Genomic DNA, 27,299 nt, shown 5'->3' with positions numbered 1-27,299 from the left:
CTCAAAACCATAAGATCATGGCCTGAGCTGAAATCAAGAGTCAGACGCTTAACTGACTGAGCCACCCAGGCGCCCCTCACAATATTTTTACTATAAGTTTATGTCTGTGGGTATTATTTGATATTAGTTGATATTAATTTGATATGAAACAAGTCAGCAGAGTTGTGGATGATTGCCTTTTATTTTAACAAAACCAAGAACTTAAGTTTTACTTCTGAATATATACATATAAAATGAATGGGATTTAATTCCCAGAAATCATTTTATTTGGATTTTAAAACAGTTATTATGTGAAAAGTTAGCTTTTGAAGGGTATTAAGAAGTTGTATAGTTTCGATTCTCAAGAAGTACTGTGAGCAAGAGACGTAAGCCCGTTGCTTATGTCCTTACATTTTGCCACCATTTGTTTCTAGGGACTGTAAGAAAAGAGACTTGGTATATTGCAATTCCTTTAGTGCTCGCCACTTCTGGTGTAAAGTGGCACTAAGCCTAAAAACACATTACAGTTCTAACCCGTGCCATTTCTCTTCTAGGTTTTGGCTTGGTTTGAAGAAGGTGAAGAAACAATTACAGCCTTTGTAGAACCCTTTGTAATTTTACTTATATTAGTAGCCAATGCTATTGTGGGTGTATGGCAGGTAAGCAAAATTATGCAGTGCTAGATTTTAGTAATTTATGTAAGTGAGTTAAACTGTGTTAATCTGTTTTTTCCTTATGTGTTAACTAAAAAAATCTGGAGAGTCTACAGGTGTTTTTTCTTTTGTCTGTTTGTTTAATGGCAACATTTTAGACCTCTCCTGCGTGTGTATAATTTGCTGTTAAAATTGCTCATCCTTCATGGTAACATGGAGTTAAAAATAATGGATGAGAGAAGCTACTTAAGAAAAAACCAGAAAATTTGAGATCCACTATCTTTGTATTTCCTAGCTGCTTCCTTTGAAAAATTTCATAAACTCAATGTCAGTTTTATCTCCTTGGATTTTTGGTGGTGGTGGTGGTGGTGGTGGTGGTGGTGGTGGTGGTGGTGGTGGTGGTGGTGGTGTGTGTGTGTGTATTTAGCAATATAAATTGTTTTCTCTTCAGAGCATGCTCCTGGCTATTTTCCCTCAGTTGCCTAGGCCTTTCTGACTCACAGAATGGAAGCCAGTGTATAGAACCATAATATAATGGGATTCCTACCCACCCCACTTTTTGTAATTAACTGTTCTGTAGATACCTACTTTGAGGACTTCAGCTTACTAAGACTGTTGATGTGTTTGATTTTTTTTTGTTGTTTGAATATATTTTAACAGACTGAGACTAATACTTCAAATTCATTTTAAGTATTGATATTTAAGCATGGATATAATCACCCATTTCAGGACTAAAAGAGAGTGCGTCTACAGTCTTAATTTAAGTGGAAACATTTTATAATCATACTTAGTTAGCCCTGTTAGAGTTTAAACTTCTGATCTTATAAATGAACATGAAGGTCTTTGTATAGTGGGATCAGATAGAAAAGATGACCTATTTGGAAGAAAATTTTAATGGTGCTATTCCTTTTCATTTTGTCTAAAATTGTTTATATTTAAGTAGAAATGATCCCTTTGTGAATATGGGCTAGAGAAACAATACATGGCATTAGATTGTCCTTCTTAAGCTAATAATACATATTTTCCTATTAAATAATCACTGCCGGTTACGAGGTAGATACTACATACATTCCCATGTCATTGTTACAGTGATCTTGTAAGGCAAATGATATTCCCATTTGACAGATGTGATGTTAAGGTCCACAGTGATTAAGTGACTTTTTAAGGGCCATACAGGTAGGATGTAGAGTATCTGAGATTTGAATCCAGCCTCAGTCTGATCCAAATTCCAAAGTAAAATTTTACACCAGTTTTCACAGGACTTTTATGTTCATCTTAGTTTTAAAAATAACATTTTTAGGTCTTAATCTCATTTACGTAGTATACAGAATGGTATGAGTATTACTGAAGGGTGCTTGCCTTCTCGAAGTAGGGAAAGTAGAAATCCAGTGCAAGGTAGTATTGGGAGGTGGGGGGGCACATACTGCTGGCCAGTGTCATCAAAGAAGGCTTCTTACAGAAGGTGACAAGTGATTGGGAGCTATAGAGAAACCAAGCTTTGTTCCAGTTTTAGTATGTATGTTGCCAAAGTGAATGCCTGATACAACCTATTTGAATCTGAGATCATTTGTTTCCCTTTTCCACTCCTATGCTCTAAATACTCCTTTTGATTGTTTGAGTTGAAGGAAAGGCTTTTAAAGTAATTTTAACTGGCATCTTTGTCCTTGGGGTCTGAGATAATTTATCTTTAATGCTTCTAATTTAAATGTACCTTTGCTAATTTTTAGTAGAAGTAAAATACAGTGCTCTTGGGACATTTCTTAACCTTGAGCAGTCTAGTTAAACTCTACCTGACATGACCTTGAAGGAGAGAGAGAAGGAATTAAAACTGCCACAGTGAATAAATGGGAAGGGGTAGTCCTGCAAAATAGTTTCGCATTTGACTAATTGAGTAGCAACAGTGCTGAGAATTTACTCTTTCTACACTATCAGTAGCATTTGAACTTAATTAGGGTTAAATGTTCTAGTAGTTCTGTTTTAAGGTGATGCAGGTGATATTCTTTAAGCAGATCTTATATGGGGTTGAAGTTATTTTTATCATGAGGTCCCCAAATTTAACATCTTTTATACTTTTTTAGGGATGCATACATTAAAAAAAGTGAGACCTGGGGCGCCTGGGTGGCTCAGTCGGTTAAGCGTCCGACTTCGGCTCAGGTCACCATCTCGCGGTTCGCGAGTTCGAGCCCCGCGTCGGGCTCTGGGCTGATGGCTCAGAGCCTGGAGCTTGCTTCCGATTCTGTGTCTCCCTCTCTCTCTGCCCCTCCCCCGTTCATGCTGTGTCTCTCTCTGTCTCAAAAATAAATAAACGTTAAAAAAAAAAAGTGAGACCTATGCTATTAGCTTTCAGGTTTTTTTTTTTTTTTTTAATTTTTTTTTAAATGTTTATTTATTTTTGAGACAGAGACAGAGCACGAACGGGGGAGGGGCAGAGAGAGAGGGAGACACAGAATCAGAAGCAGGCTCCAGGCTCTGAGCCATCAGCCCAGAGCCTGACACGGGGCTCGAACTCACAGACCGCGAGATGGTGACCTGAGCTGAAGTCGGACGCTTAACCGACTGAGCCACCCAGGCGCCCCTAGCTTTCAGTTTTGAGTCCTCTCAATTTCACTTTAAGCAGGTTTCAGGATTTTTCACAACAGACCATAATTCTTAGAGTAGGGTAAAAAATGAGATCACCTGGTATTGTGGATAAATTCAGTCCAAATAAAGGTTAAATTGAGCTTTATATCAGAAAGCAAAAAGTGAGAAATGAACCTTGTCCTTCGTGCACTGAGTAGCCCTCTTGGGCATGCACTGTGTCGATTTGCTCCTTCACTTCTGATTGCTTAGTCTCCAAAATGAGAGGAGACAAATGGCACATGTGCTTTTCTTTCTTCTTTTTTTTTCTCACCCCCTTACAGGAACCTTCCCGTAGCTTTTTTTTTTTTTAAGCATTACTCATTTTGATTTCTGTATCTTTCATCTCGAAATTTGGAAAGAAAAACTGTGTGGCTAATTTTTGATATGTTCATATGCAGTATTATAATAAATACGGTATGGGACTGGCAGTTCTCTTATGAGACTCCAGCCATTTATTGGTTTTCAGTACTGTAGAAAGATCTCCTAGAAATTGTGAGATGTAACTTGATTTTTTTTTTACAGGTGATGACCTGTAGCATGTACTGTGTGCCAAAACACAGTCTAAATGGTTTGTTAATCCTCACAGTGCTTGAGGTAGTAGCGTCAGTGTCTAAGCTTTGTAGGCACCAAACCTTGTGCGTTGTGTAACTCATGCACAGTCACATAGCTGTTAAGCGAAAAAAGCCTGCACTGACCCTAAGCAGTCTATTCTAGACCAGCACCTTTTACTGAGACAGGATCGGTTTCAGTGGTGTGGCTGTGTTTGGAGGTGAGGGCCATGTTACATAGTGGGCTTGGGGATGACAGATTCTATAACGGCTTTCCCTGTTGTTTTATTCCCTTATCCTTCTTAAGGTGCTTGGCTTCTTCGTTTTCTAGCACAGAATCCTAAGAGCCTAGTGTTTATCATCTTATGATGTGTATTGTTAATAAATGTCATGAATGTGCATCTCTGGTGTCTTTTTTTTTTTTTTTTTTTTTTTTTTTTTGAGAAGTCTGAAATTTGATTCCTTGGAATAAAATACTAATTTGCAGTGGTGGGTATATGTTCATTGCTTTTATCTTTTTTATAGGAAAGAAATGCTGAGAATGCTATCGAAGCCCTTAAGGAATATGAGCCTGAAATGGGCAAAGTATATCGACAGGACAGAAAGAGTGTACAGCGGATTAAAGCTAAGGACATAGTTCCTGGTGATATTGTAGAAATTGCTGGTGAGTTGAGTTTTTCATTGTCTTATCTTAGATTGTATATCTGAATGCAGTTCCATTTCTCAAAGCTCATAATTAAGTGTTTTAAAAATATGCTCATGTATCAATTCTATCAACAGGTTTTGGTGATTTCCAACCAAATCAAGTGTTCTCTATATTTTGAGGTGTTTGGCACCTCCTTTGTGTTGTATTCACAAGGTTTGTTGTAAACAGCGTTTTGAACTATTGTACTTACTTTTGGTCCATTGTAGAACACTAGCACTAGTGAAATAGTGAACTTAATCTCAATTTGACACTTAGTTGTAGTGAGCAATTTAGAATACTAGTTAAGGGCTACATAGTTATTCCTGTTTTGATTCTTGACACAATGTTTAGTCATACTTGTAACTATCAGGCTAAGTAGATGGTTAAGAGTAAGTTCATGGCTCTAGGGGCGCCTGGGTGGCTCAGTTGGCTATACTTCCGACTTTGGCTCAGGTCATGACCTTACGGTTTGTGGGTTCCAGCCCCACATTGGGCTCTGTGCTGACAGCTCAGAGCCTGGGGCCTGCTTCCAATTCTGTGTCTCCCTCTCTCTCTACTCCTCCCCCAGTCTTTCTCTCTCTTTCTCTCTCTCTCTCTCTCTCAAAAATAAATTAAAAAATTAAGAGTAATTTCATGGCTCTAAAAAATTCTGCTTTAGAATACTTTTACAAAACACAGAGCCTGAGGTCTTGGCCTGGGTTCTGTGGGTGGGTTTCAAAGAGTTTGTGAATCCAAAATGCAGGGCCAGAGCTCTCCACAGATCTTAAAGGGGTTCGTATCCTCATTGCTCAAGATTGGTGCCATGTTTTTAGGTGGCCCAGGATGCTTAGAGCTAATAAGAATAGTCTAGGCTTTTTGCTGGAGATATTATATTGGATAATTCACATTATCCTGGTTTTTCACACCTTTCTTAGCTCAGAATATTTTTTACCAGTTGTCCCTTGAACAATGCAGGAGTTGGGGCACTCAAGAATCCATGTGTAACTTTTGACTTCCCCAAATTTAACTACTAGTAGCCTGCTGTTGGCCTTATGCAGAACATAGTCAACACGTGTTTTGTGTATGTTTTACATACTGTATTCTTAAAGTAAGCTAGAGAAAAAAATGTTAAAATCATAAGGAAGAGGAAATACATTTATAGGACTGTGTTGTAAATAAAATCCACATGGAGGTGGACCTATGCAATTCAAACCCATGATATTCAAGGGTCAGTGGTACTCAGTTTCTTTTTGTGAATTGTCTTGGTAATGCTTCACACTGGCTTGTGATGAAGTTGTTCTTTGTCATCATTGTGTTTTTCCTTTTAATGAACAGGATTCAAAGTGCTACATCTCTTGGCCTGTGTTCTGTATTTTTGGCCTCTGAAGGGAAATTGCCTTGTCATAGGTATTCTCTCATCCATAATTTTTCTTTCTTCCAGGGAAGGAGCAGTGTTGCCTATATGCCAACACGTTGATTTAATTGTGTTAACAAAAGTACAGCTCAGAATGAAGTGGGCCATTGCATTTTTTTTTTTTTTTTTTTTTTTTTTTGAGAGTGCAAGCAAGGGAGGAGCAGAGAGACAGAGGGAGAGAGAATCTCAAAGCAGGATCTGTGCTGTCAGTGCAGAGCCCGATGTTGGACTGGAACTCAAGAACTTGAGATCATGACCTGAGCCAAAACCAAGAGTTGAACACTTAACCAAATGAGCCACCCAGGTGCCCCTGGATTTATTGATTATTTATTTATTGATTTATTGATTTATTTATTTCGAGTAATCTCTACACCCATTGTGGGGCTCAAACTTAGGATCCTGAGATCAAGAGTTCCATGCTTCACTGACTGAACCAGCCAGGTGCTGCCCCATTAGATTTTTTTTTTTTTTTTTGACAGTCACAACAAAGTTTATTACAATGAGAGGCAAGGCCGACCTATCGGGACCAACACTCTTGATAAGAGTGCGGCCTCTCGAACAGCTGGGGTACAGAGTTGTTTTGTTTTGTTTTGTTTTTTTTCTTCAGTATATGAAATTTATTGTCATATTGGTTTCCATACAACACCCAGTGTTCATCCCAAAAGGTGTCCTCAATACCCATCACCCACCCTCCCCTCCCTCCCACCCCCCATCAACCCTCAGTTTGCCCATTGGATTTTTTAAACTTATTTAAAAAGAATAAGAATATTGCAGCAATAGTACAAAGTTCCCACATAGCCTTTACCCAGTAAATGTGTTAATGTTTTATCACATGAGCATTATTCTCTTTCAGTCTGTATCTATACATTTACACCTTTTTGTCTGAATTATTTGAGAGTACATTGTAGGCATGATGCCTTTTTAATCCTCAGTACTTGAGTGTTTATAAAATCAGGAACATGTCCTCAGTATAAGTCCAGTACAATTATCAGAATCAGGACATTGATACAAAACTTTAATCTACAAACTTCATACCCATTTTACCATTTGTCACAGTGGATTTTATGGCAGAAATATGAATTAGGGAATTCTGCCTGTGATACAGAAAATAGGTCAGAATGGAAAAGGCTGGAAATAGGCTATTTTGATAGCGTAGGCCAGAGGTAATGAGACCCAAGACATAACGAGAGCTGTAGCATTAAGAATAATGGGGGATTTTGTTTATGAATAGTGGTTCTTTTTTTTTTTTTTTTTCAACGTTTATTTATTTTTGGGACAGAGAGAGACAGAGCATGAACGAGGGAGGGGCAGAGAGAGAGGGAGACACAGAATCGGAAACAGGCTCCAGGCTCTGAGCCATCAGCCCAGAGCCTGACGCGGGGCTCGAACTCACGGACCGCAAGATCGTGATCTGGCTGAAGTCGGACGTTTTACCGACTGCGCCACCCAGGCGCCCCATGAATAGTGGTTCTTAAGCAGAGATGCACATCAGAGTTGTCTGGGGGCGCTGTCTTTAAAGTTTTTACGAGGTCCCAACCCAAAATAACAATCTCCCTTGAGCATGGAATTATAGTCATTGTAGTTTGACAAATGAGTCTCAGATTTTGATGGAAAGTGACAGGTTTTAATAACCATATGTGTGTATGGCACTGACTGGGCTTCGCATGTAGAATCGGAGCCACTGGCCAGATTTCTAGCTTAAGGTGACTGGATGGTGTGGTGCTAGTAACTGGGGAAGGAAACATCAGAGGAAGATAGCTTGTCTTCCCAGAAATAGGAATGTAGTGGGTGCAGTTGCAGATAACATCGCCTAAATTTGTTTATGAGATTTCATTTGACTTTGTGTGTTTTCCATTTCTCCAGTTTAATCTGGTAATAAACTGTTCAGCCAGTCAAACAAAAAATATTTTAAGAATTTTTGTGCTGGTTAGGCTATTTTAGTATATTGAATCTATATGAAAAGTTAGAAATTATGACCAAAGTGTTTATCCTGAGTTTGCATCAGTAGATGGCGGTGGTAAACAGCATCAGAGGAAGCTGTAACTTTGACCCTCAAGGCATCTTCCCCTTGGAAGAAATAAAAGCTAGCTTCTCTTTTGATTTGTCTTTTCCTCTCAGTCCAGTCCAGTCCAGGCTTTCCCATTGCAGTGTGTCACTCTAACCATCTACTTAGCTGAGAGAAGCTTGGGAGTCATCTTGTTCCTTCCCTCTCATTCTTGAAGACCAGTTGATTCTGTTTCCAAAACACCCAAATTTGTGAAATTCTGTTTCTTCAGTCACCAGCTCTCCCTGGGACTGTCCTTGTGTCCTAAATGGGCTCTGGGTTCTTTTTTCACTCACCTTCTTCCAGTCCTTTCTCCATGTAGCAGCCAGAGCAGTTTCCTAAAGGTCCTATTGTTGACTCATCTGCTAAAATTCTTCAGTGGCTTCCTGATTGCACTTGAAATATAAAGTGCTTTTTCACCTAAGAGACGTGGCATCATATGGCTTCCGCTTGCTTCTGTGATTTCATCTCATGCCACTCGCTGTGCTCTAGCCATTCAGGCCTCTGTTTTCAGTTTTCAGTACCACCAAACTTTCCTGGCCTTTTTTAGGAGGTTAAGCAGATTTTATGTAATTTATTAATTTGTCCAGTGCACAGATCTCACCACAGCAAAGTTTTGGTTATAGCTCTGATCTGTCTGACTCTTGTTGCCCAATGTGAACTTTCATTTCCTATTAAGTAGTGTTTTGTATGTTGTGTTTGATGGTTTAGGAACGATAAATATGATTGATTCAGTGTGTGTGACCTAAGCTCTCCAGTCTACTGAAGTGTCCTTTATTTGCTAATGTTGTGGTAAAATACATAATATAAGGTTTACCATTCTAACTGTTCTTAAGTGTGCAGTTCAGTGGTATTAAGCACATTCACATTGTTGTGCACCCATCACCAGATCTTTTCCAGATCTCTTTTCATCTTCCCAAACTGAGACTTTGTTCCCATTGAACACTTACTGCCCTTTACCCCCTTCTACCTTTTGGCAACTGCTCCCCTTTCTTTCTATTCAGAATACAATTTGTTTAATATTAAAAGATGGATTTAGGGGCGCCTGGGTGGCGCAGTCGGTTAAGCGTCCGACTTCAGCCAGGTCACAATCTCGCGGTCCGTGAGTTCGAGCCCCGCGTCAGGCTCTGGGCTGGTGGCTCAGAGCCTGGATCCTGTTTCCGATTCTGTGTCTCCCTCTCTCTCTGCCCCTCCCCCGTTCATGCTCTGTCTGTCTCTGTCCCAAAAATAAATAAACGTTGAAAAAAAAAAAATTAAAAAAAAAAAAGATGGATTTAATTCCTTCATCTTAGATGAATATATTTACTAGTAACTATTCTGAGCAGTACATACCCTTAAACATATTCTGCCTTCACCTGTTTTCTGAATCCTTAGCAGGGAGTGCTGACAGTTCTAACAGTTTAACACTTTTTCCTTCCAGCTCTTCCCCCCCACTATACACGAATTGTTAAAAAAGCATGTGCAGTGCTTGAACATTGGCCTCTTGTATACTACTCATGTTGAATTTTGACCATTCTGGCGGATGCAGAACAGAGGTGATTCCTAGTTTTAGAAAGATGCAAACATTTTATTAAATACTATTATCATCCCACTAGGCAGTGAGCACCTTAAGGGCAGAACGGTCACACATTGTACTCTACTTGCTGAACGTGTGAATAATAAAATGAAACTTGAAATCAGAAGTATGTGGTTGGTTCACCTAATATAAACATGATTATTGTGCATCTTCTGTACAGAACAGATAATTGGAAGTCTATATGCATACATTGAGTAATGGCTAAACTTAGCTTGTGTGCCAATACTGTGAATGGTTCCAAGTGTTTGGTTCTTAACCATCAGCCACTCGGTAGATGTGTACAGATGAAGGGGGTAAAGGGCAGTAATTGTTCACTGGGAACAAAGTCTCAGTTTGGGAAGATGAAAAGAGATCTGGAAAAGATCTGGCGATGGGTGCACAACAGTGTGAATGTGCTTAATGCCACTGAACTGTACACTTAAGAACAGTTTAACACTTTACAGTTGAGGAAACGGAGTCTCTGGTTTATTGCTCTGTCTTCTGTAGTTCATGTGCTAGAGAATATACAGTGTATTTAGTGTACACACAGCAGGTATATCAGTCCTATCTTGATGGGTTGGAGGTCCGGGTCACCTTTTTTTTTTTTTAATTAATTAATTTTTTTAAGAGAGTGAAGGGAGGAGCCAAAATCAAGGTGCTCAATTGACTGAGCCACCCAGGTACCCACAATGTTTTTTAAACGGCTTTATTGAGATGTAATTCGCATGCAGTAACATTCACTTTTTTGAAGTGTACAGTTAAGTGGTTTTTAGTATATTCAGGTTGTGCAGTCATCATCACTATCTAATTTCAGAACATTTTCATCCCCTAAAAAAGAAACTTCATACCCATTAGCAGTCGCTTCACCTGCCCCTTGCCCCCAGGCCCTGGCAACCACAGTTCTGTTCTGGATGTTGCATACAAATGGGACCATACAATATATGGCCTTTTGAAACTGCCTTCTTCACTTAGTGTGTTTTTTCTTTTCAGAATTCATCCAGGGGCACCTAGGTAGCTCAGACATTGGAGTGTCCAACTCTTGGTTTTGGCTCAGGTCATGATCTCACGGTTTGTGAGTTTGAACCCTGCATTGAGCTCTGCACTGAGAGCGTGGAGCCTGCTTGGGATTCTGTGTCTGCCTCTCTCAAGATCAGCTTCAAAATAAAACTTTGGGTTTTGATAAGAATTATGCTGACTGTATAGATTGGTTTGGGGAATATGGCATCAACATTAAATCTTCCAATGCAGGAAAGTGCTACTTGGTGATCATAGGGTGTCTTTCCGTTTATTTAAGCATTCTGTTGTTCACTGTGTACAAGTCTTCTAAGTATTTTATGCTTTTTTTGTGTTTGGAAGGTATGTATAATTGGAATTGTCACAATTTCATTTTCAGATTTTTCTTTAATAATGTAAAATTGATTTTTGCGTATTGCTCTAATACTTTGCGATGTTGTGGAAATCCTAGTAGTTTTTCAGGAGCTCCTTAAGATTTTCTGTATATAAAAGATCGTGTCATCTGCAAACAAATACATTTGCATCTTTCCAGTATGGGTGCCTTTTATTTCTCTTTCTTGTGTAATTGCCCTAGCTAGAATTTCCAATAGAATATTGAATAGAAGTGACAAGAGCAGACATCTTTGTCTTGTTCCTGATCCTAGGGGGGAAACCGTCTTCTGTCATGAAGTCTGGTGTTAGTTGTGGCTTTTGTAGATTATTTTAATCATGTTGAAGCCCAATCACAATTTAATTTTTAGGTTGTCAGTATATTTTTGTTTGGTAACTTTTCATGGTGGTTGTATATCCGTGTCCAAATTAGAAATTGCAGTTTTGGGGTGCCTGGGTGGCTCAGTCGGTTAAGCGTCCAACTTCAGCTCAGGTCATGATCTCAGAGTCTGTGAGTTCAAGCCCCACATGGGGCTCTGTGCTGACAGCTCCGAGCCTGGGGCCTGCTTCGGATTCTGTGTCTCCCTCTCTCTCTGCTCTTCCCCTGCTCATGCTCTGTGTTTCTCTCTCCCTCTCTGTCAAAAATGAATAAACATTAAAAAAAAAAAAAAGAAAGAAAGAAATTGCAGTTTTGCTGAATTACTAGAAGCAGTGGGTCATTGAATTGGGTAGGCTGTAATTCTTAGACATTTACGGTGAGTTGTGTGGAACGTTTAGGAAAAACTTCCTGTGACTGCTTTACCTGAGCCAGATAAATAAGTGTTTATTTTTTAAAAATATACATGTTGAGGCTTTTTAACTTCTACTTTTATTAGGTTAGTAGTCTAATTGACTGTGTCATTTGTCATTTAGCCCAATAATTTGGTTCTGTGAAACTACAGAGATGAACAATTTGAATTCTAAGTGTACATCGAGATTATCTCTTGCCAGGCGGCCTTGGCAGTGCCAGTGTACTCTCTACATAGCCTGAAGGGATAAATGGCATGAATTGTGGTTTTATACTTGGTAACTTTTATGCTTTAAATTAGGAAATTAAGTTTGAGGAATTCTTTGATGAATTGAAAAACACTGGAAAATACTGTGAAATATCTTGTAGATGACAGCAAATGTGGAGTTGCTATTTGAATACTTGTAGAAAGAGACCTTTTTGTAGTCAGTTTTTGGATATAAGGATCATCTAAACTTAGATGATAAAGTTCTTTCTGCTGGCTTTTGGGAGACTATGGAGTGGTTTTACTGAACTTTCTGAAGGTTAGGCTGGACCAAGAGGCATTTTGAGGGAGAGATGTAGGAATTGAGGAAATTAAATATATGTTGCTATACCAACTAATAATCTTTCCCAGCAGACATTGTGTAAGCATGCATAGCATATGCGATGCTTAAGAGGTATCTAGAATACAGGAGCCAAATAAAATTGCTTCAGCAAGTAAAAAAAATGGAGATAGTTACCCACATTTTCATCTTCTGAAGCCATGGTGTTTTTTAAGCTCTCTATATTATCTGCTTATCAAAGTGATTCAAGCTATGATAGTCATAAAATTTTTAACTTTAGAATTTTGGGGGTCCCAGTGTATGCCTGGGGAATAGGTTATTTATTGACTCTCCAGGCTATTGTTTTCGGGATTGTTTAAAAACAAACCTTATGTATCTTGGTAACCCGGAGTTGGCAAACAGTGCAAAGACATAAATACCCTTAGATGATTCCTGTCCTCTAGTATACTCTGGAGCAAATCCTACTTTAAGATTATGTAAATGATAGAAATGACACACTCTTAACGTGAAATTACATTTGCTTTAGCTTCTAAGGAAATCGATTTTCTATTTCTTAAAATGAAAAGTCAACGTTCAGTAGTGCCAGCAATTTCAGGATTTAGTCAGTAAAAAAACTAATTCTTTAACTTGGTAACTAAATATTTGTAGGAAGAAAAGTTTCACTTTTGATAGTCATCTTGCACAGCCATGGAAATTAGTAACCCCTGTGAAGTAGTGTTGTTTCTAAGCAGTTGAGGGAAAGAAAAGACAAAATTGTAAAATTCAAAGATGACTGATTCACTGAAGGACCCAAATTATTATTCTAATTCTGCATGAAGCCGGACAGATTAACCTCTACAGAATTGGGTAATTGGAGTAGACTTTTTAAAGGAGCTTTCTGGCTCTAAAAGATGTCTGATTCTGATAATGTGGCCTTATCATTTGTTAACTTGGGCTGTGAATCCAGGTGTACTTTGGCTTTTAGAAAAAAAAGGATTGGAGTAGTCTGACTGAACATTCAGCAAACACTTAATCCATAACTGCCAAGCTCCCTAACACAAATACCCAAGTGACCAATTCTGTGCTGTAGAACAGAGGAGTTGGCAAACTCTGTGTGTGTGTGTGTGTGTGTGTGTGTGTGTGTGTGTGTGTACAGAGCCATTTTATTTTAATTTAATTTTTTTAATTCTTATATTTTTTTAACGTTGATTCATTTTGGAGAGACAGTGACAGAGTGCAAGCAGGGGAAGAACAGAGAGAGAGAGAGGGAGACCCAGAATCCGAAGTAGGCTCCAGGTGCTGTCAGCACAGAGCCCGATGCAGGGCCTGAACCCACGAACCATGAGAGCATGACCTCAGCCTAAGTTGGATGCTTAACCAACTGAGCCACCCAGGTGCCTTTTAATATTTGAGACTCTGAGCCCCAAACAGTCTTTGTAGAAAAATCTTTTTTTTTTCGTTTAAGGCTTTAAAAATGTAAAAATCATTCTCGTCTTCAGGGCTCTTTTAAAAACAAAAACAGGCCTTCAGATTTGGCCAGCTGCTTAGAGCAGTGTTTCACTAACTTTATGTGCATGGGGATTTTGTTAAAGTGCAGATTTTGATTCTGTAGGTCTGGAGTGGGGCCTGGTTATTCAGCATTTCTACCAAGCTCTTAGGTGGACCACATTTTGAGAAGCATAGCACAGTAGTTCTTAATCATTTCTAGATCACAGTCCCTTTGAGAATTGATGAAATCTCCCCAGAGGCCCATTCAAAATTTTGCATGCAATTCAGGGGGGTTCATTTGCCCTTCTCTGCAGAAATCCACTTCAGGATCTAGTTATGTGGTTTTTTAAAGTACGTACTCCATATGATCCAGCAATTCCACTTCTGGGTATATCTGAAGGAAAGGGAATCACTATCCCAAGGAAATAACTGTACCCCCATGTTATTTGCAGCACTGTTTACAATAGGCAAGACATGGAAACAGCCTAAATGTTGATGAATGAACGGGTAAGGAAAATGTGTTAATATGCAGTGGAATATTAGTCCGTCATAAAAAAAAAAAAAAAGGAGGGAAATCCTGCCATTTGCAACATGTATGGACCTTGAGGTGTTGTGCTAAGTGAAATAAGTCAGAGAAAGACATATGTGTGATCTCATTTATATGTAGAATTAAAAAAATTATAATAATCTGAAATTCCTAGAAACAGATCAGATCGGTGTTTGCCAGGGGCAGGAGTGAAGGAATTGGGTGAAGGTGGCCGGAAGGTACAAAACTCGAGTTATAAGACAAGTGTTCAGGGGATGTACTATCCAGCATGATGACTATAGTTAACGATACTATATTGTATGTTTGAAAGTTGCTAAAAGTAGCTTTTACCACAAGGGAAGAAATTGTAACTATGTGAGCTGATGGATGCTACCTAATTGTAGTAATCATTTTGCAATTTATACATAAATCATTATGTTGTACACCTTAAGCTTATATAGGGTGATATGTTGATCTTAATAAAAATGGGGGGGCAGTGAAGTACAGTTAAGTGGTGTAACTAAGTAAAATATTGTCTTGTTAAGCAGTTTACATAGTATTGCTGAACATTGTTAAAAAGTTTTCACCTGTTTCTAAAATGATAACATGAGGTGCCTGACTGGCTCAGTTGATAGAATATGCGACTCTTGATCTTGAGGTCATGAGTGTCAGTCCATGTTGGGAGAAGAGATTACTTACCAAAAAAAAAAAAAAAAAAAACCAAATGCTCTAAAATGATAAACATGGATCAGAGAAGGAGAAGCAAAAATGTATGACCAAATAAGGTGGTGAGCAGGTTTGCTGTGTAGCCTTTTCCCCCATATGGAATTGTTTTGCAGTGAGGGTAGGAAAACCAGGCTAGCTAGAGGTATTGGTCTCAGCCTCTGCAACCAGATAATGTAGAAATCATGATCTTAGTTGTTCCTGTAAGTCATAGTTCAGTTTTACAATCAGAAATGGTCTTAACCTTAAATAATTGTACATAAGCAGAAGAGCAAATAATCTAACAGAAATCAGTTCAGATATATTAGAAGCAGAGTTTTGAGACCTAGGGCCCTTCATTCATTAGTCAGGGTAGCTAAGACTAGGAACCATGAGAAATAAGGAACTCAGGTCTCTCTGACCATCAGATCACAATGGACTAGTTGATTTTGAAGCTTTACCTGAATCTCCTGGGGCTGGCATTTCCTGATTTCCTGTAATTACTTCCTCTCCATTCCCCATGACTCAGTGGTAGTCACAGTACCAGTAAGTGGCAGCTCCATCCGTGTCACTGTGATTAAGATTTTGGAAAACTTAGAAGAAACCACATAGTATAGGGAACATGTTTCCTAAGTGTGAAACAGAACTGCCAAGATCACCAGATTTGACTATGTAAAAATGTAGAATGATGTTGATTTTTTTTTTTGTTAAAAACTTTGATCTTGAAGATAAAAGAATTTTGGAAAATAAGGTGCTGATTGTTACTAATGCTCAGAAAAATACAAGATTGAGAGTATTAGGAAATGGCAGGAATTAAATTTGGTGGAGTATATGTTTGTGAGAAAATTCTGCTTCTAAGAGTCTATCTTCCAGAAGTAATCTCCGTACACAAAGATGTTCGGCATAGAACATTGTAATGGGAAAAATTATAAATGCCTAGATGGCCATGAAAATAGTGACTGATTTAGTGTGTGGTGTGGATATAAACACTGTGACCTTAGCTTTCTGTGCCTCCTTTTCTTCATCTATAAACTGGGAAAGAAGAGAATCACACCTTTTAGAATCATGAAGATTGTTCTTAACCCATAAAGCCCTTATAGTAGTGTTTGGTATAGAATAACCAAGCATTCTCCAAATTTTAGTGTATGTTATTAACTATGCAGCCATTAAAAAAGCATAAGACCGATAAGCATATATAAAGGGAAGAGGTTTATGATTTCTGTTTTTTTAGATATATTTTTTTAATGTTTATTTTTGAGAGAGGCAGTGACAAGAATGTGAGTGGGTTGGGGCAGAGAGAGAGGGAGACATAGAATCCGAAGCAGGCTCCAGGCTCTGAGCTGTCAGCACAGAGCCCGATGCGGGGCTTGAACTCATGAGCTGCGAGATCATGACCTGACCTGAAGTTGGACGCTCAACCAACTGAGCCACCCAGGCGCCCCTATGATTTCTATTTTAATAAAGTTTTAATAAGTGTTATCCATAGAGAAATACCTAGCAGATAAAGATGTCTAACAGCTGGTGTCTATTTTGATGAGAGGAGTAAGGAATGGGTTTTCACCTTTTAAAAGCAGGCTTTACTTCTGGAATAATGAGAAAAGTCAGGGGATGTGCTGGATGCTGTGTACTGTGAGCTTAGTGATGGACTGCGTCAGCATGTACTGAGTGAGCATCATCTCCCACCTCTAGTAACTGGAAACCTGGCTCCTTAGGACCAGCTATGCCATTTTTAATCAGTTTTATTATAAAACAATCCTTACTAATAGCTAAACTATAGTTGTCTGTTCTCCACGTTAGTTTTCACTTTGTAGTCACACAGAAGTTTGATGGTTCCTCCCATGATGGCCTGTTAGGTAGGGGAAGGTAAATTCATTGCCTTTAGAGAACTAGAAGGGAACTTCGCCAGAACTCGGACCCACTGCAGCTTGTCCAGTAGCAGGTGGCAGTTGGGGTGGAGCAGGGAGTCTGGAGTGCAAACGGTGTGAGGATGCTAAAAGTTTATTTCCAAGTTAGTTTTTGCTCTTTCAGCTGTTCATGTAATTATTTTCAAACCCTTTACCATCTTGATGGTTTTCTCTGGTGCTCAGACGTAAATGCTGTTATGTAAATGGAGTCTGGTTGATATTCGAGACGCTCTTTGCTGTTACAGACTAGGGACACTTCTTTGGCAACCTTCATTGCTCTACCAGCTAAAACCCTGCTCTCACATGTGCTCTTTCCCCTCCACCTCTAGCTAATCTGTGCTAGCATACATGTTCTGTTTTGTTTTTAGTCTAAATGTAAAATTTAAGTAACAATCACTTGTTTCTTCATTCAGCTTAACCAAGTCTGAGATCTCTTTGGTCTTGACTCTCTTCATTGTTCCTCCCTTTGTGACATTCTTCAACTTGATAGTTATCATAAGTCTCTGATGGTTGTTTATTAAAGGAAATAATGTGTGCAAGTATTTTATTTGTTAACAGATATTTATCTGGCACCCACTGTGTGCCAGCACAGTGCTCGGGGCTAGGAAATGCACAGTGACTGAGTGCATGCCTCATGGAGCTTTTGGTGTAATAATGGGAAGACTTACTGAGCACGTATGTGAGCGTGTCCGGAAAGGAAAGAACAGCTCTCTGTGAGCACATCGAAAGGGATGCCAACCTAAAATGGGAATTTGAGGAATGCCTCGCTGTTCGGGGTGGGGCAAGGTGGCAGAGAAGAGGGTGTATGAAGACTCAGAAAGAGCTTTGAGGAATTGGAGACTGTTGTGTCGGAGGTTAGAGGGAGAGGAAAGTGGTAAGAAGCAAGCAGCAGCTGGGCCCTGGGAGGTGCTATAAACCACCTTTAAGATACTGACTTGATCTCAGTTCTGGGAGGAAGAAGGTATTTAAACATTTTAAATAAGAGACTGTAATATTTGCATTACTTTTTTATTTTTTATTTTATTTTTTGAGAGAGAAGGGGCAGGAGGAGAAAGAGATCATCTTAAGCAGGCTCCATGCCCAGCATGGAGCCCAACACGGGTCAATCTTAAAACCGTGAGATCATGACTTGAGCTGAAGTCAGACGCCTAACCGACTGAGCCACCCAGGCACTCACCCCTCCACCCCCCCTTTTTTTAAGAGAGAGCGTGAGAGGGTGCAAGTATGGGAGAGGGCAGAGGGAGAGAGAATCTTCTTAACCAGGCTCCACTCTCAGCACGGAGCCCTACGCAGGGCTCGATCCCTCTACCCTGGGATCATGACCTGAGCTGAAATCAAGAGTCCCCAGCTTAGCCAGCTGAGCCATCCAGGTGTCCCTACGTTTGCATTTTAAACCATCATAGATAATACTTTGAACAAATGGACTGGAAGCAAACTTAGTGTACTATGGTGATTTGTAATGTCCCTTCCCTACTTACCCTGAGGTCTGGAGAAAGCAGGCAAGTGGACTTCTCAAGTGAGGAATTTCATTCACTTTGCCCAACTATAAAATTGATGACTCAAATCAGAACAATGAAAATACTTAAGTCATAGTTAAATGTTTAATCTAGGTTAATTCTGTTACAGCTTGCTTTTCCTAGGAGCCACTTAAAGTAAAAAAAACGACAGGCGTGTGGACGGCTTAGTCAGTTGGTCTCGGGTCATGATCTCACAGTCCATGGGTTTGAGCCCCACGTCAGGCTCTGTGCTGACAGCTCAGAGCCTGGAGCCTGCTTCAGATTCTGTTTCCCCCTCTCTCTCTGCCCCTCCCCTGTTCATGCATGCGTGTTCACTCGCTCTCTCTCGCTCTCTCTCAAAAATAAATAAACAAATAAATAGATAAACACGTATATTAAAAAAATAAACTAAAAAACAATAGTGGTATTTAGGAGATAATTTCTGATCTTATATATAGTTTTTTTAGAAAAGACTTGAATAGCTGGTAGAATTTGCCTCAGTAAATTAGATTTTTTTTTCCCCTTCATAGAACTAGTTCATAAAAAGGCCTTTTCTGAGTAATGCTGATTTAACCATCAGTATTTGTTTATTTTTAAATATTTAATTTTTTTTTTAAGTAATCTCTACATTCAACGTGGGGCTTGAACTCATGACCCCAAGATCAAGAGTCATATGCTCCACCCACTGAGCCAGCCAGGTGCCCCCATCTGTATTTATTTTTGACATAGTGATGTAAACATTGTTTAAGTACCATGGATTACATTCCTTTCTAGGTTTTTTTTTTTTAATTTTTTTTTTTCAACGTTTATTTATTTTTGGGACAGAGAGAGACAGAGCATGAACGGGGGAGGGGCAGAGAGAGAGGGAGACACAGAATCGGAAACAGGCTCCAGGCTCCGAGCCATCAGCCCAGAGCCTGACGCGGGGCTCGAACTCCCGGACCGCGAGATCGTGACCTGGCTGAAGTCGGACGCTTAACCGACTGCGCCACCCAGGCGCCCCATCTAGGTTTTAAGATAAAGGAAGTTTGCGTTCATTTCTAAAATGTGGCAGAGTAATTTCCTTTGACTTTGACTTGCATTCTTGGTGAGCTAGTATTAATTATACATGGAGGATTTTTTTCAGAGTAGAAATCCCTATTGTGGTAGCAGGTTAAAGACCGATGGACTTATGAAGCCAAGAGCTGAATCTGAAAAGTGTCAGAGGTTAAACAAATGGAAGGTATTTCTAACAGTTTATTCTTTTATTACACCACCAGAACCTAAGAGACAGGGAAAAAATTTTCAGAGGAGAAAATTGCAGAGCATCCCCTTGGCAAGAGTAAGAATTTTCCACTACCACTTGCCGTTAAGGGCATTGACATGCTCCATCAGGGAAATATTACTGGGTGCGATCATCAGGAACAGCACTGCCTGCTCCTCACACACAAAACCCTCTGTCTGAAATTCATAGAAGCCAGCGGACAAGGAAAATAATCATGTCTTAATTTGAAAAGTATCAATTGAATCTTCTTTTGCTTCCTTAGAGAGTGTGTGTCCTAATAGATTGAATCCTGTATTGATTATTACAAACAAAAGCATAAAACAGAGTCACATAGCAGGTTAAAAGAAGTCTTTCGTTAATTGAGGTTCCTTAGGCAAGACTCCTTTTACTTCTAGCTGTAGTTTCCTGACTAAACCGAGGGTTGATCGAGATGATGTGGGGGGTTTTCTAGCTAAGAGGATACTAGAACAAAGCAGGTGTTGAGGAACACCAGTTTGGACTGATGCTTTGTTATGGATTTATGCTTCCTTTCCTTAGAGATAGTTTTTGATGAAAACAATGAAATGTAGAACTTTAAGATGATAAATTTCTCAGGTGTTGGAGGACTTAAGGTCCTCTTGGCCTAGAGCTGGCATACTTGGTACATGAGATGCAGCACACAGTAGGCTGTTCTTTTTTTAAAAAAAATTTTTTTTTCAACGTTTATTTATTTTTGGGACAGAGAGAGACAGAGCATGAACGGGGGAGGGGCAGAGAGAGAGGGAGACACAGAATCGGAAACAGGCTCCAGGCTCTGAGCCATCAGCCCAGAGCCTGACGCGGGGCTCGAACTCCCGGACTGCGAGATCGTGACCTGGCTGAAGTCGGACGCTTAACCGACTGCGCCACCCAGGCGCCCCATCACAGTAGGCTGTTCTGAACAAGCTCTTCATGGGATCTGTGACTCCAGTTATTGTGCATGGTGGTAATTGTTTCTTCTTAGGTTTTTTGGGTTTTGTTTCCTTTTGTTTTTTGTTTTAGTGTTTGGAGAACTTTTTTTAAAAATTTATTTATAACGTTTAATTTTGAGAGAGAGAGGGTGAGTGGAGGAAGGGCAGAGGGAGAGGAGGGCACAGAACTCGAAGCAGGCTCCAGGAGGCTGACACGGGGCTTGAACCCACGAACTGTGAGATCATGACCTGAGCTGAAGTCACGCTTCCCAGGCACCCTTGGAGAACTTTTTAAAAGGTGGATTACTGGACCCCAAGCCAAATGCATTAAACCAGACTCTTGAAGAGTAGTTTCTGAGAGTGTATAGTTTATAAAAGGCTCCCAGGTGATCTTTTGTTTTTAGCTCCTAAATATTTAATTGCCCCCCAGTTAGAATGCCTGTTATCAGAACCAAGAAAAGTTGAGAAAAGCTTGAGGTCAGTTTTTAAGGGCTTCCCAGGTCATCTGTTCCACTAGCATTTGACATTTGAGTCATTCCTAAATATTTAGCCAACAATTAAATGTATATCCATATAATTTCTGTACAGCAAAGAAATGACCTTCATGTATTTTTTTTTAATTTTTTTTAACGTTTATTTATTTTTGAGACAGAGACAGAGCATGAACAGGGGAGGGGCAGAGAGAGAGGGAGACACAGAATCTGAAACAGGCTCCAGGCTCTGAGCTGTCAGCACAGAGCCCGATGCAGGGCTCGAACTCACGGACCGTGAAATCATGACCTGAGCCAAAGTCGGACGCTTAACCGACCAAGCCACCCAGGCACCCCGACCTTCATGTATTTAATATAGACCTTTGGGGGCACCCAGGTGGCTCAGTTAGCATCCAGCTTTGGATCAGGTCATAATCTCATGGTTGGGTGAGTTCAAGAATGTTTGTGTGTGTGTGTGTGTGTGTGTGTGTGTGTGTGTGTGTGTGTGTGTGTATGTATACATGCACACCTGTGTTTGTTTTTTTTTGTTGTTTCTTTCAGGAGTAGAATTTAATGATTTATAACTTACATGTAACAAGTATTCATCACAGCAAGTACCCTCCTTAATGCCCATCACCCATTTAGCCCATCCCCCCACCCTCTAGCAACCCTGTTTATGCCCCTATGTTCACCTGTTTTGTTTCTTAAATTCCATGTATGAGTGAAATCGTAGGATATTTGTCTTTCTCTGACTGATTTATTTCACTTTTAACATAGTACACTCTAGTTCCATCAGAATGAGTATAATTTTTAATGCTGCATATATTTAGTATTGATTCCGGGGTGCCTGGGTGGCTCAGTCGCTTGAGCGGCCGACTTTGGCTCAGGTCATGATCTCACAGCTCATGAGTTTGAGCCCTGCATTGGGCTCCGTGCTGACAGCTCAGAGCTTGGAGCCTGCTCCAGATTTTGTGTCTCCCTCTCTCTCTGCCCCTCCCCCACCCGCATTCTGTCTCTGTCTCTCTCAAAAAAGTGTGAACTAGGGCTTATATATGAAATTGTTGAACTAGAAAAACAGGATTCAGCTTTTAACATAAAACGAAGTGTTCTTTTAAATTGCTGGTATATGTTCAGCTGTTAGAGTACTGAAGTGTCAGAGTACTTACAGATTGTGGGGACCTCTATGCCATGTTAGACATTTTTTTGCTCCTGTAGGACCATGACATAAATTGCCTCTGACAGCAGGAAACATTTTTCTTTCTTTCTTCCTGTTTTTATTTATTTTGAGAGAGAAAGAGAGCGGGGAAAGGGGATAGGCTTGAACTCACAAACTGTGAGACCATGCATGACCTGAGCCAAAATCAAGAATGTCAGACACTTAACTAACTGAGCCACCCAGGTGCCCCAAGAACCATTTTCAAGTAAATTTTCCATTTAGAGTCCTATGCTCATGATTGAACCTTATAATTCTTTTCTTTAAAAAAAAAATTTTTTTTAACATTTATTTATTTTTTGAGAGAGAGTGAGCCGGGAAGGGGCAGAGAAAGGGAGTCACAGAATCCAAAGCAGGCTCTGGGCTCTGAGCTGTCAGTACCGAGCCAGATGCAGGGCCCAAACTCACAAACCGCAAGATCATGATCTGGGCCAAAGTCAGACGCTTAACCAACTGAGCCACCCAGGTGCCCCTATTCTTTCATGTTCAGGATCACATGTGATCGAATTAATTGTGACATCCAGAAATAATACAGTAAAATTTTTATTAAAATGTTTTTTTAATCTTTATTTTTGAGAGAGAGAGAGAGAGAGTGGTGAGCAGGGGAGGGGCAGGGAGAGAGGGAGACACAGAATCTGAAGCAGTGTCCAGGCTCTGAGCGGTCAGCACAGAGCCCGACATGGGGTTCGAATTCATAAACCATGAGATCATGACCTGAGCTGAAGTCTGATACTTAAGCAACTGAGCCACCCTGGCTCCCCTACAGTAAAAAATTTTAATTGGTTTCAAATTTTTATCTTGATGGAGCACTTGAGCTGTTGTTAGGCCATTGAAGTTTAGTTATATATGGTTACTTACTGTAGCAGGAACAGAATTAAGAGGAAACGTTCTCGTTTATTCAGTTGGGGAATATTGCTGTTCGTTGCATAAGCATTTCCAGCAGGAGTTTCATTCACTTTAACTTAATGTGTCCCTGCAGTCAAATGCAAGGGTGATTCTTGTCCCTTGAGATTATACACTGACAGTCTGTTTCTGTGCCCCTTTGTGACCACATTCCCTAGTTAGGCTACAGGGTGGTTTAATGAACTAGAGGTCAAAAAGCAAACCAACTCTTCCTGAACTTCAAAGCTCTGAAAGGCAGAAAAACCAAAGCTAAGTGGTAGGTGTTTGACAAATAAAATGAGTCTCCTTGGACAGAAAAGCTATTTTGCCAGTTTGTATATAACCAGTGTCAGTTAAAATTCAGTTTGTAGAGTAAGTATGGAAAATGAACATTTGACTTAAAAATACTATATGTAATGCTAGGGGAGACTATATTTCTTCTAATTTTTAGCTCTCCTTATATCAGACTTCCAAAACTACCATAGTTACCTTTTTTTTTTTTTAATTTTTTTAATGTTTGTTTATTTTTGAGAGACAGAGTGTGAGCCGAGGAGGGTCAGAGAGAGAGGGAGACACAGAATCTGAAGTAGGCTCCAGGCTCTGAGCTGTCAGCACAGAACCCGATGTGGGGCTCGAACCTACAAACCCTGAGATCATAACCTGAGCCAAAGTCGGACACTTAACCGACTGAGCCACCCAGGCACCCCCCCCCCCCTTAGTTACCTTTTAGAAGGTCAGGAAAAGCTGTTGTACACTTAATGCCCAGTTGCTTTGGTACTGATATGTCCTCATTTAACAGTATTTGAACACCCACAGTGTGCTGGACACTATTCTCCAGGCCCATGTGAAACAGTGGCTTTATCTGTTCCTATATCTGCAATGTGGCATTTACTTTATACAAACTAGAGATGCGAGCCCTTTAAAAGAGCTGTTAAAGGAGCTCTTTGGCCTAGTGAAGAAGACTGTGTTGACTTAAAGATCCTCTTGAGGTGAATTTTTTTTTTTTAATTTTTTTTAATGTTTATTTTTTGAGAGAGAGTGTGAGTGGGGGAGGGGCAGTGAGAGGGGGAGACACAGAATCCAAAGCAAGCACCAGGCTCTGAGCTGTCAGCGCAGAGCCCGAAGCAGGGCTCGAACTCACCAACTGGGAGATCATGATCTGAGCCGAAGTTGGACACCCAACCGACTGAGCCACCCAGGCGCCCCTTGGGGTGAATTTCAAAAGGCTTATTCACTTATTTGATAAATCAAATTTCAAAAGATACCCAAGGGTACAAGGTGAAAAGTCTCCCTCTATCCACCACGCTGGTAACCCCCTCGTTAACATTTTGTGACCCCTTCCCGGAGGTATTTCCCTTATGAATGGTAGCTGTCTATAAGTGATGTTTCACACTCATGTTCCCCCCCCCCCAATATACAGTATACCTAAGGAGGAAATTTTCACTTTAGCATGAATGGAGTTGTGTTATCTTTCTACTGTTAATAAAAGACTATGCTGTGACTAACTACATTCTGTTGAGCCTATCTGAAGAGTAAATTCCTTGTAGTGGAATACGTGGTGTAAAAAGATTGTGCTTTGCAGTTTTGATATATAGTGCCGAATTGCCCTCCAGAAATTTTGTAACAGTTTTTTCTTCGTACTCAGCAGCGTATGAAGGTGGGCACAAAGTCTGGAACCAGAGTGGAATTACACACTAAATGGACTGCTAATATTACGTAGAATGTTTACTGACATTACATGCATTTAATTTGTCCTTGTTAACTGTGTACTAACACAGCATTTCATTGATCTCTGCTCAGGCACTTGCCTCCAAGTGATTTATGACACTAATAATTTTTTTCCTTATTTAAATGAAAATTTTCAGACATTAGAGTCACCACCCTGTAAGAATCCCTGTTTTTTATACATCCTTGCATACTTGGTACATTTTCTGAACTCTTATTGTCTGTCAATTTGGTAGTTTAAAAGTGGTGTCTCCTGCTTCTATTTCTTGTTACTCTTACAAGTGAGATTTTTTTTTTAGTGTCTTTGAGACGTTTGTTACCTATTCGTGATATTTTAGCTTTTCTGATGGGATAATCTGTTATCTGTCTAGCAAGAGTTTTTCTAACCCTAAGGATAAGGTGATTATCTTAATTTAACAGATTTTGATATATTTGTGCTGTATACAGGCTATGTATTTCCCTTAAAATTTGTTTTATTTGGAGACAGATTTATCTCTATGAAACACGAACATGAATTACAGAGTTGCTTATTTTAACTGCCTTTATTCTCCCCAATTAGTTGGTGACAAAGTTCCTGCTGATATAAGATTAACTTCCATCAAATCTACTACTCTGAGAGTTGACCAGTCCATTCTCACAGGTAAACATTATACATTGGAAAGTCTTTGAATGTGCAGACTCTCTCAGATCCCATGCTAAGAGTTGACTCTTGCCTCACTGTCCCTTTATCGTATTCACTTAATCCTCTCCAAGATATTTACTTCTTAAAACTTAATAAATTAGGCTTTTTGCCAATGTATGAGGCTTAAAGGTATTTAAAAACAAACTTGGCTTTCATCTCCTAAGACCCCTTTAAATTTTACCAAAAATTAGCTTTCAAAAAAAAAAAAAAGTTACAAATTCCTACATTAGCAGAGGCAGTAATTTCCTCCTTCCTTCCTTCCTTCCTTCCTTCCTTCCTTCCTTCCTTCCTTCCTTCCTTCCTTCCTTCCTTCCTTCCTTTTTATGCTTATTTTTGAGAAAGAGACAGTGTGCAAGCAGGGAAAGGGCAGAGAGAGAGGGGGACACAGAATCCAAAGCAGGCTCTAGGCTCTGAGCTGTCAGCACAGAGCCCGACACAGGGCTCGAACTCACCCCGAGATCATGACCTGAGCCGAAGTCGGACACTTAACCGACTGAGCCACCCAAGCGCCCAGCAAGGGCAGTAATCTTCAGGTTGAAGTGTTGTCTCTCTCTTTTGTGGAAAATGAATTATTTAGTGTTCTTTTTCCAGTCAGGAAAAAAAGGCTCCAGAGCTGTAATTTTTTTCATTGGAGGAATGCTACTCTTGCATCTATCATACTTGGCAATGATCAAATGTAGAATTAACAAAAGCTAGCACCTTCCAAAATGGTGAATGTTTTACTGCCTGAAGTTTGCATGTTTAGATCTGAGATTGGAACATTGTTCCATTTTTGTTTGATAAAGGTACAGTCTAGGGGGGAGGGTTCATATTAACTGGAAGTAAGGTGGTCAGAAGATTAACTCAGACACAATGCTAACCTGAATTAAATAGAGTATAAAATCCAAAGGTAATCAAGATTTATCTGATTATCAGTTTTGTAAAGCAGCTGAAGTAATGGGAGGTAGTATTGTGAGTAGCCTGAGCTCTGTTTTTTATTGTTTCATTATGAATAGCTTATTTACTAAAACTCCCATTAGCAGCAATAGCTGAAAGCTGATTAAGCCATAAAATGTTGGGAAACTGATTAGGTTGTGCATATAAAATTTTCATCGTGTGCCCATAGAAATAATTAACTTTTAAAACTTTTCATAGAATCTCTTAAATGTTTTTTGTTAATCATGTTCCAGTTTTAATAACTGGAGCCGTATTTTGCATTACTCAGAGTGACCCCAGTTATTTTCATAAGTGATGTTAAGTAAAGTTGAAACCAAATTCAATAAGACATTGTAAAAGTTGTAAGAAGTTGTCCTTTATATACCATGTGGTGTTTTTAGTGCAACTGCTGATTGTTTTTCAGTTTTGTTTTATTGAAATAGAATGGTCTGATCACTCATCACTAATGCAGATATTTCTAAAACTATGTTTTCATTTCTCATGTCTGACATTACTGAACAGGTTTCCCATTGATGCTCCTCATTACGTAATATAATGTATCTAGTTTTTTAGTGTGTTAAGAATATATGTTCACCTTTTTTTTGGAAGTATTAGTGTGTATGTGCAACTACAACAAATACATATAAATACATATTCACAGTATTAGAGTATAAAATTGATACCTGAAAACAGACTAGATTTGAATAGTTACTGTGGGAAATAAAGGCAGTTGACTGGGATTTTATTTCAAAATTAAGTTTATTTTGAAATTGTACTAATTTTAATCCTGACATTCTTTGCTCTGAAGTTAGTTTCTAAGTTTTACTAGCTCACCTCCTTCGAGCAGATGGGGTCTTTTATCCTATTTCCTGAGAGTGCTAGCAGTTTAATGAGTGAGGGTCCAGGTTCTACATGTGGATGGCACAGATCTAA

General features: G+C 39.6%; 1 protein-coding gene across 2 annotated transcripts in view; it reads left to right on the top strand.

Moving 5' to 3' along the window:
• The window catches only part of ATP2A2 (ATPase sarcoplasmic/endoplasmic reticulum Ca2+ transporting 2), a 58,861-nt gene that overhangs the window by 8,975 nt on the left and 22,587 nt on the right, over positions 1 to 27,299 (top strand). For both annotated transcript variants that reach the window (XR_003973280.1, XM_030336707.1), the window contains exons 4-6: positions 534 to 638; positions 4,325 to 4,463; positions 25,329 to 25,409. Coding sequence is in view for 1 of the 2 variants with exons in the window: in XM_030336707.1 (XP_030192567.1) it covers positions 534 to 638; positions 4,325 to 4,463; positions 25,329 to 25,409 (325 nt within the window). In the remaining variant the exon portion in view is untranslated. The remainder of the gene's footprint in view (positions 1 to 533; positions 639 to 4,324; positions 4,464 to 25,328; positions 25,410 to 27,299) is intronic.

The sequence above is a fragment of the Lynx canadensis genome, chromosome D3, assembly GCF_007474595.2.
Source record: "Lynx canadensis isolate LIC74 chromosome D3, mLynCan4.pri.v2, whole genome shotgun sequence".
NCBI lineage: Eukaryota > Metazoa > Chordata > Mammalia > Carnivora > Felidae > Lynx > Lynx canadensis.
Note: the sequence above shows the minus strand (reverse complement) of the source record. Positions and strands in the feature narration are given on the sequence as shown.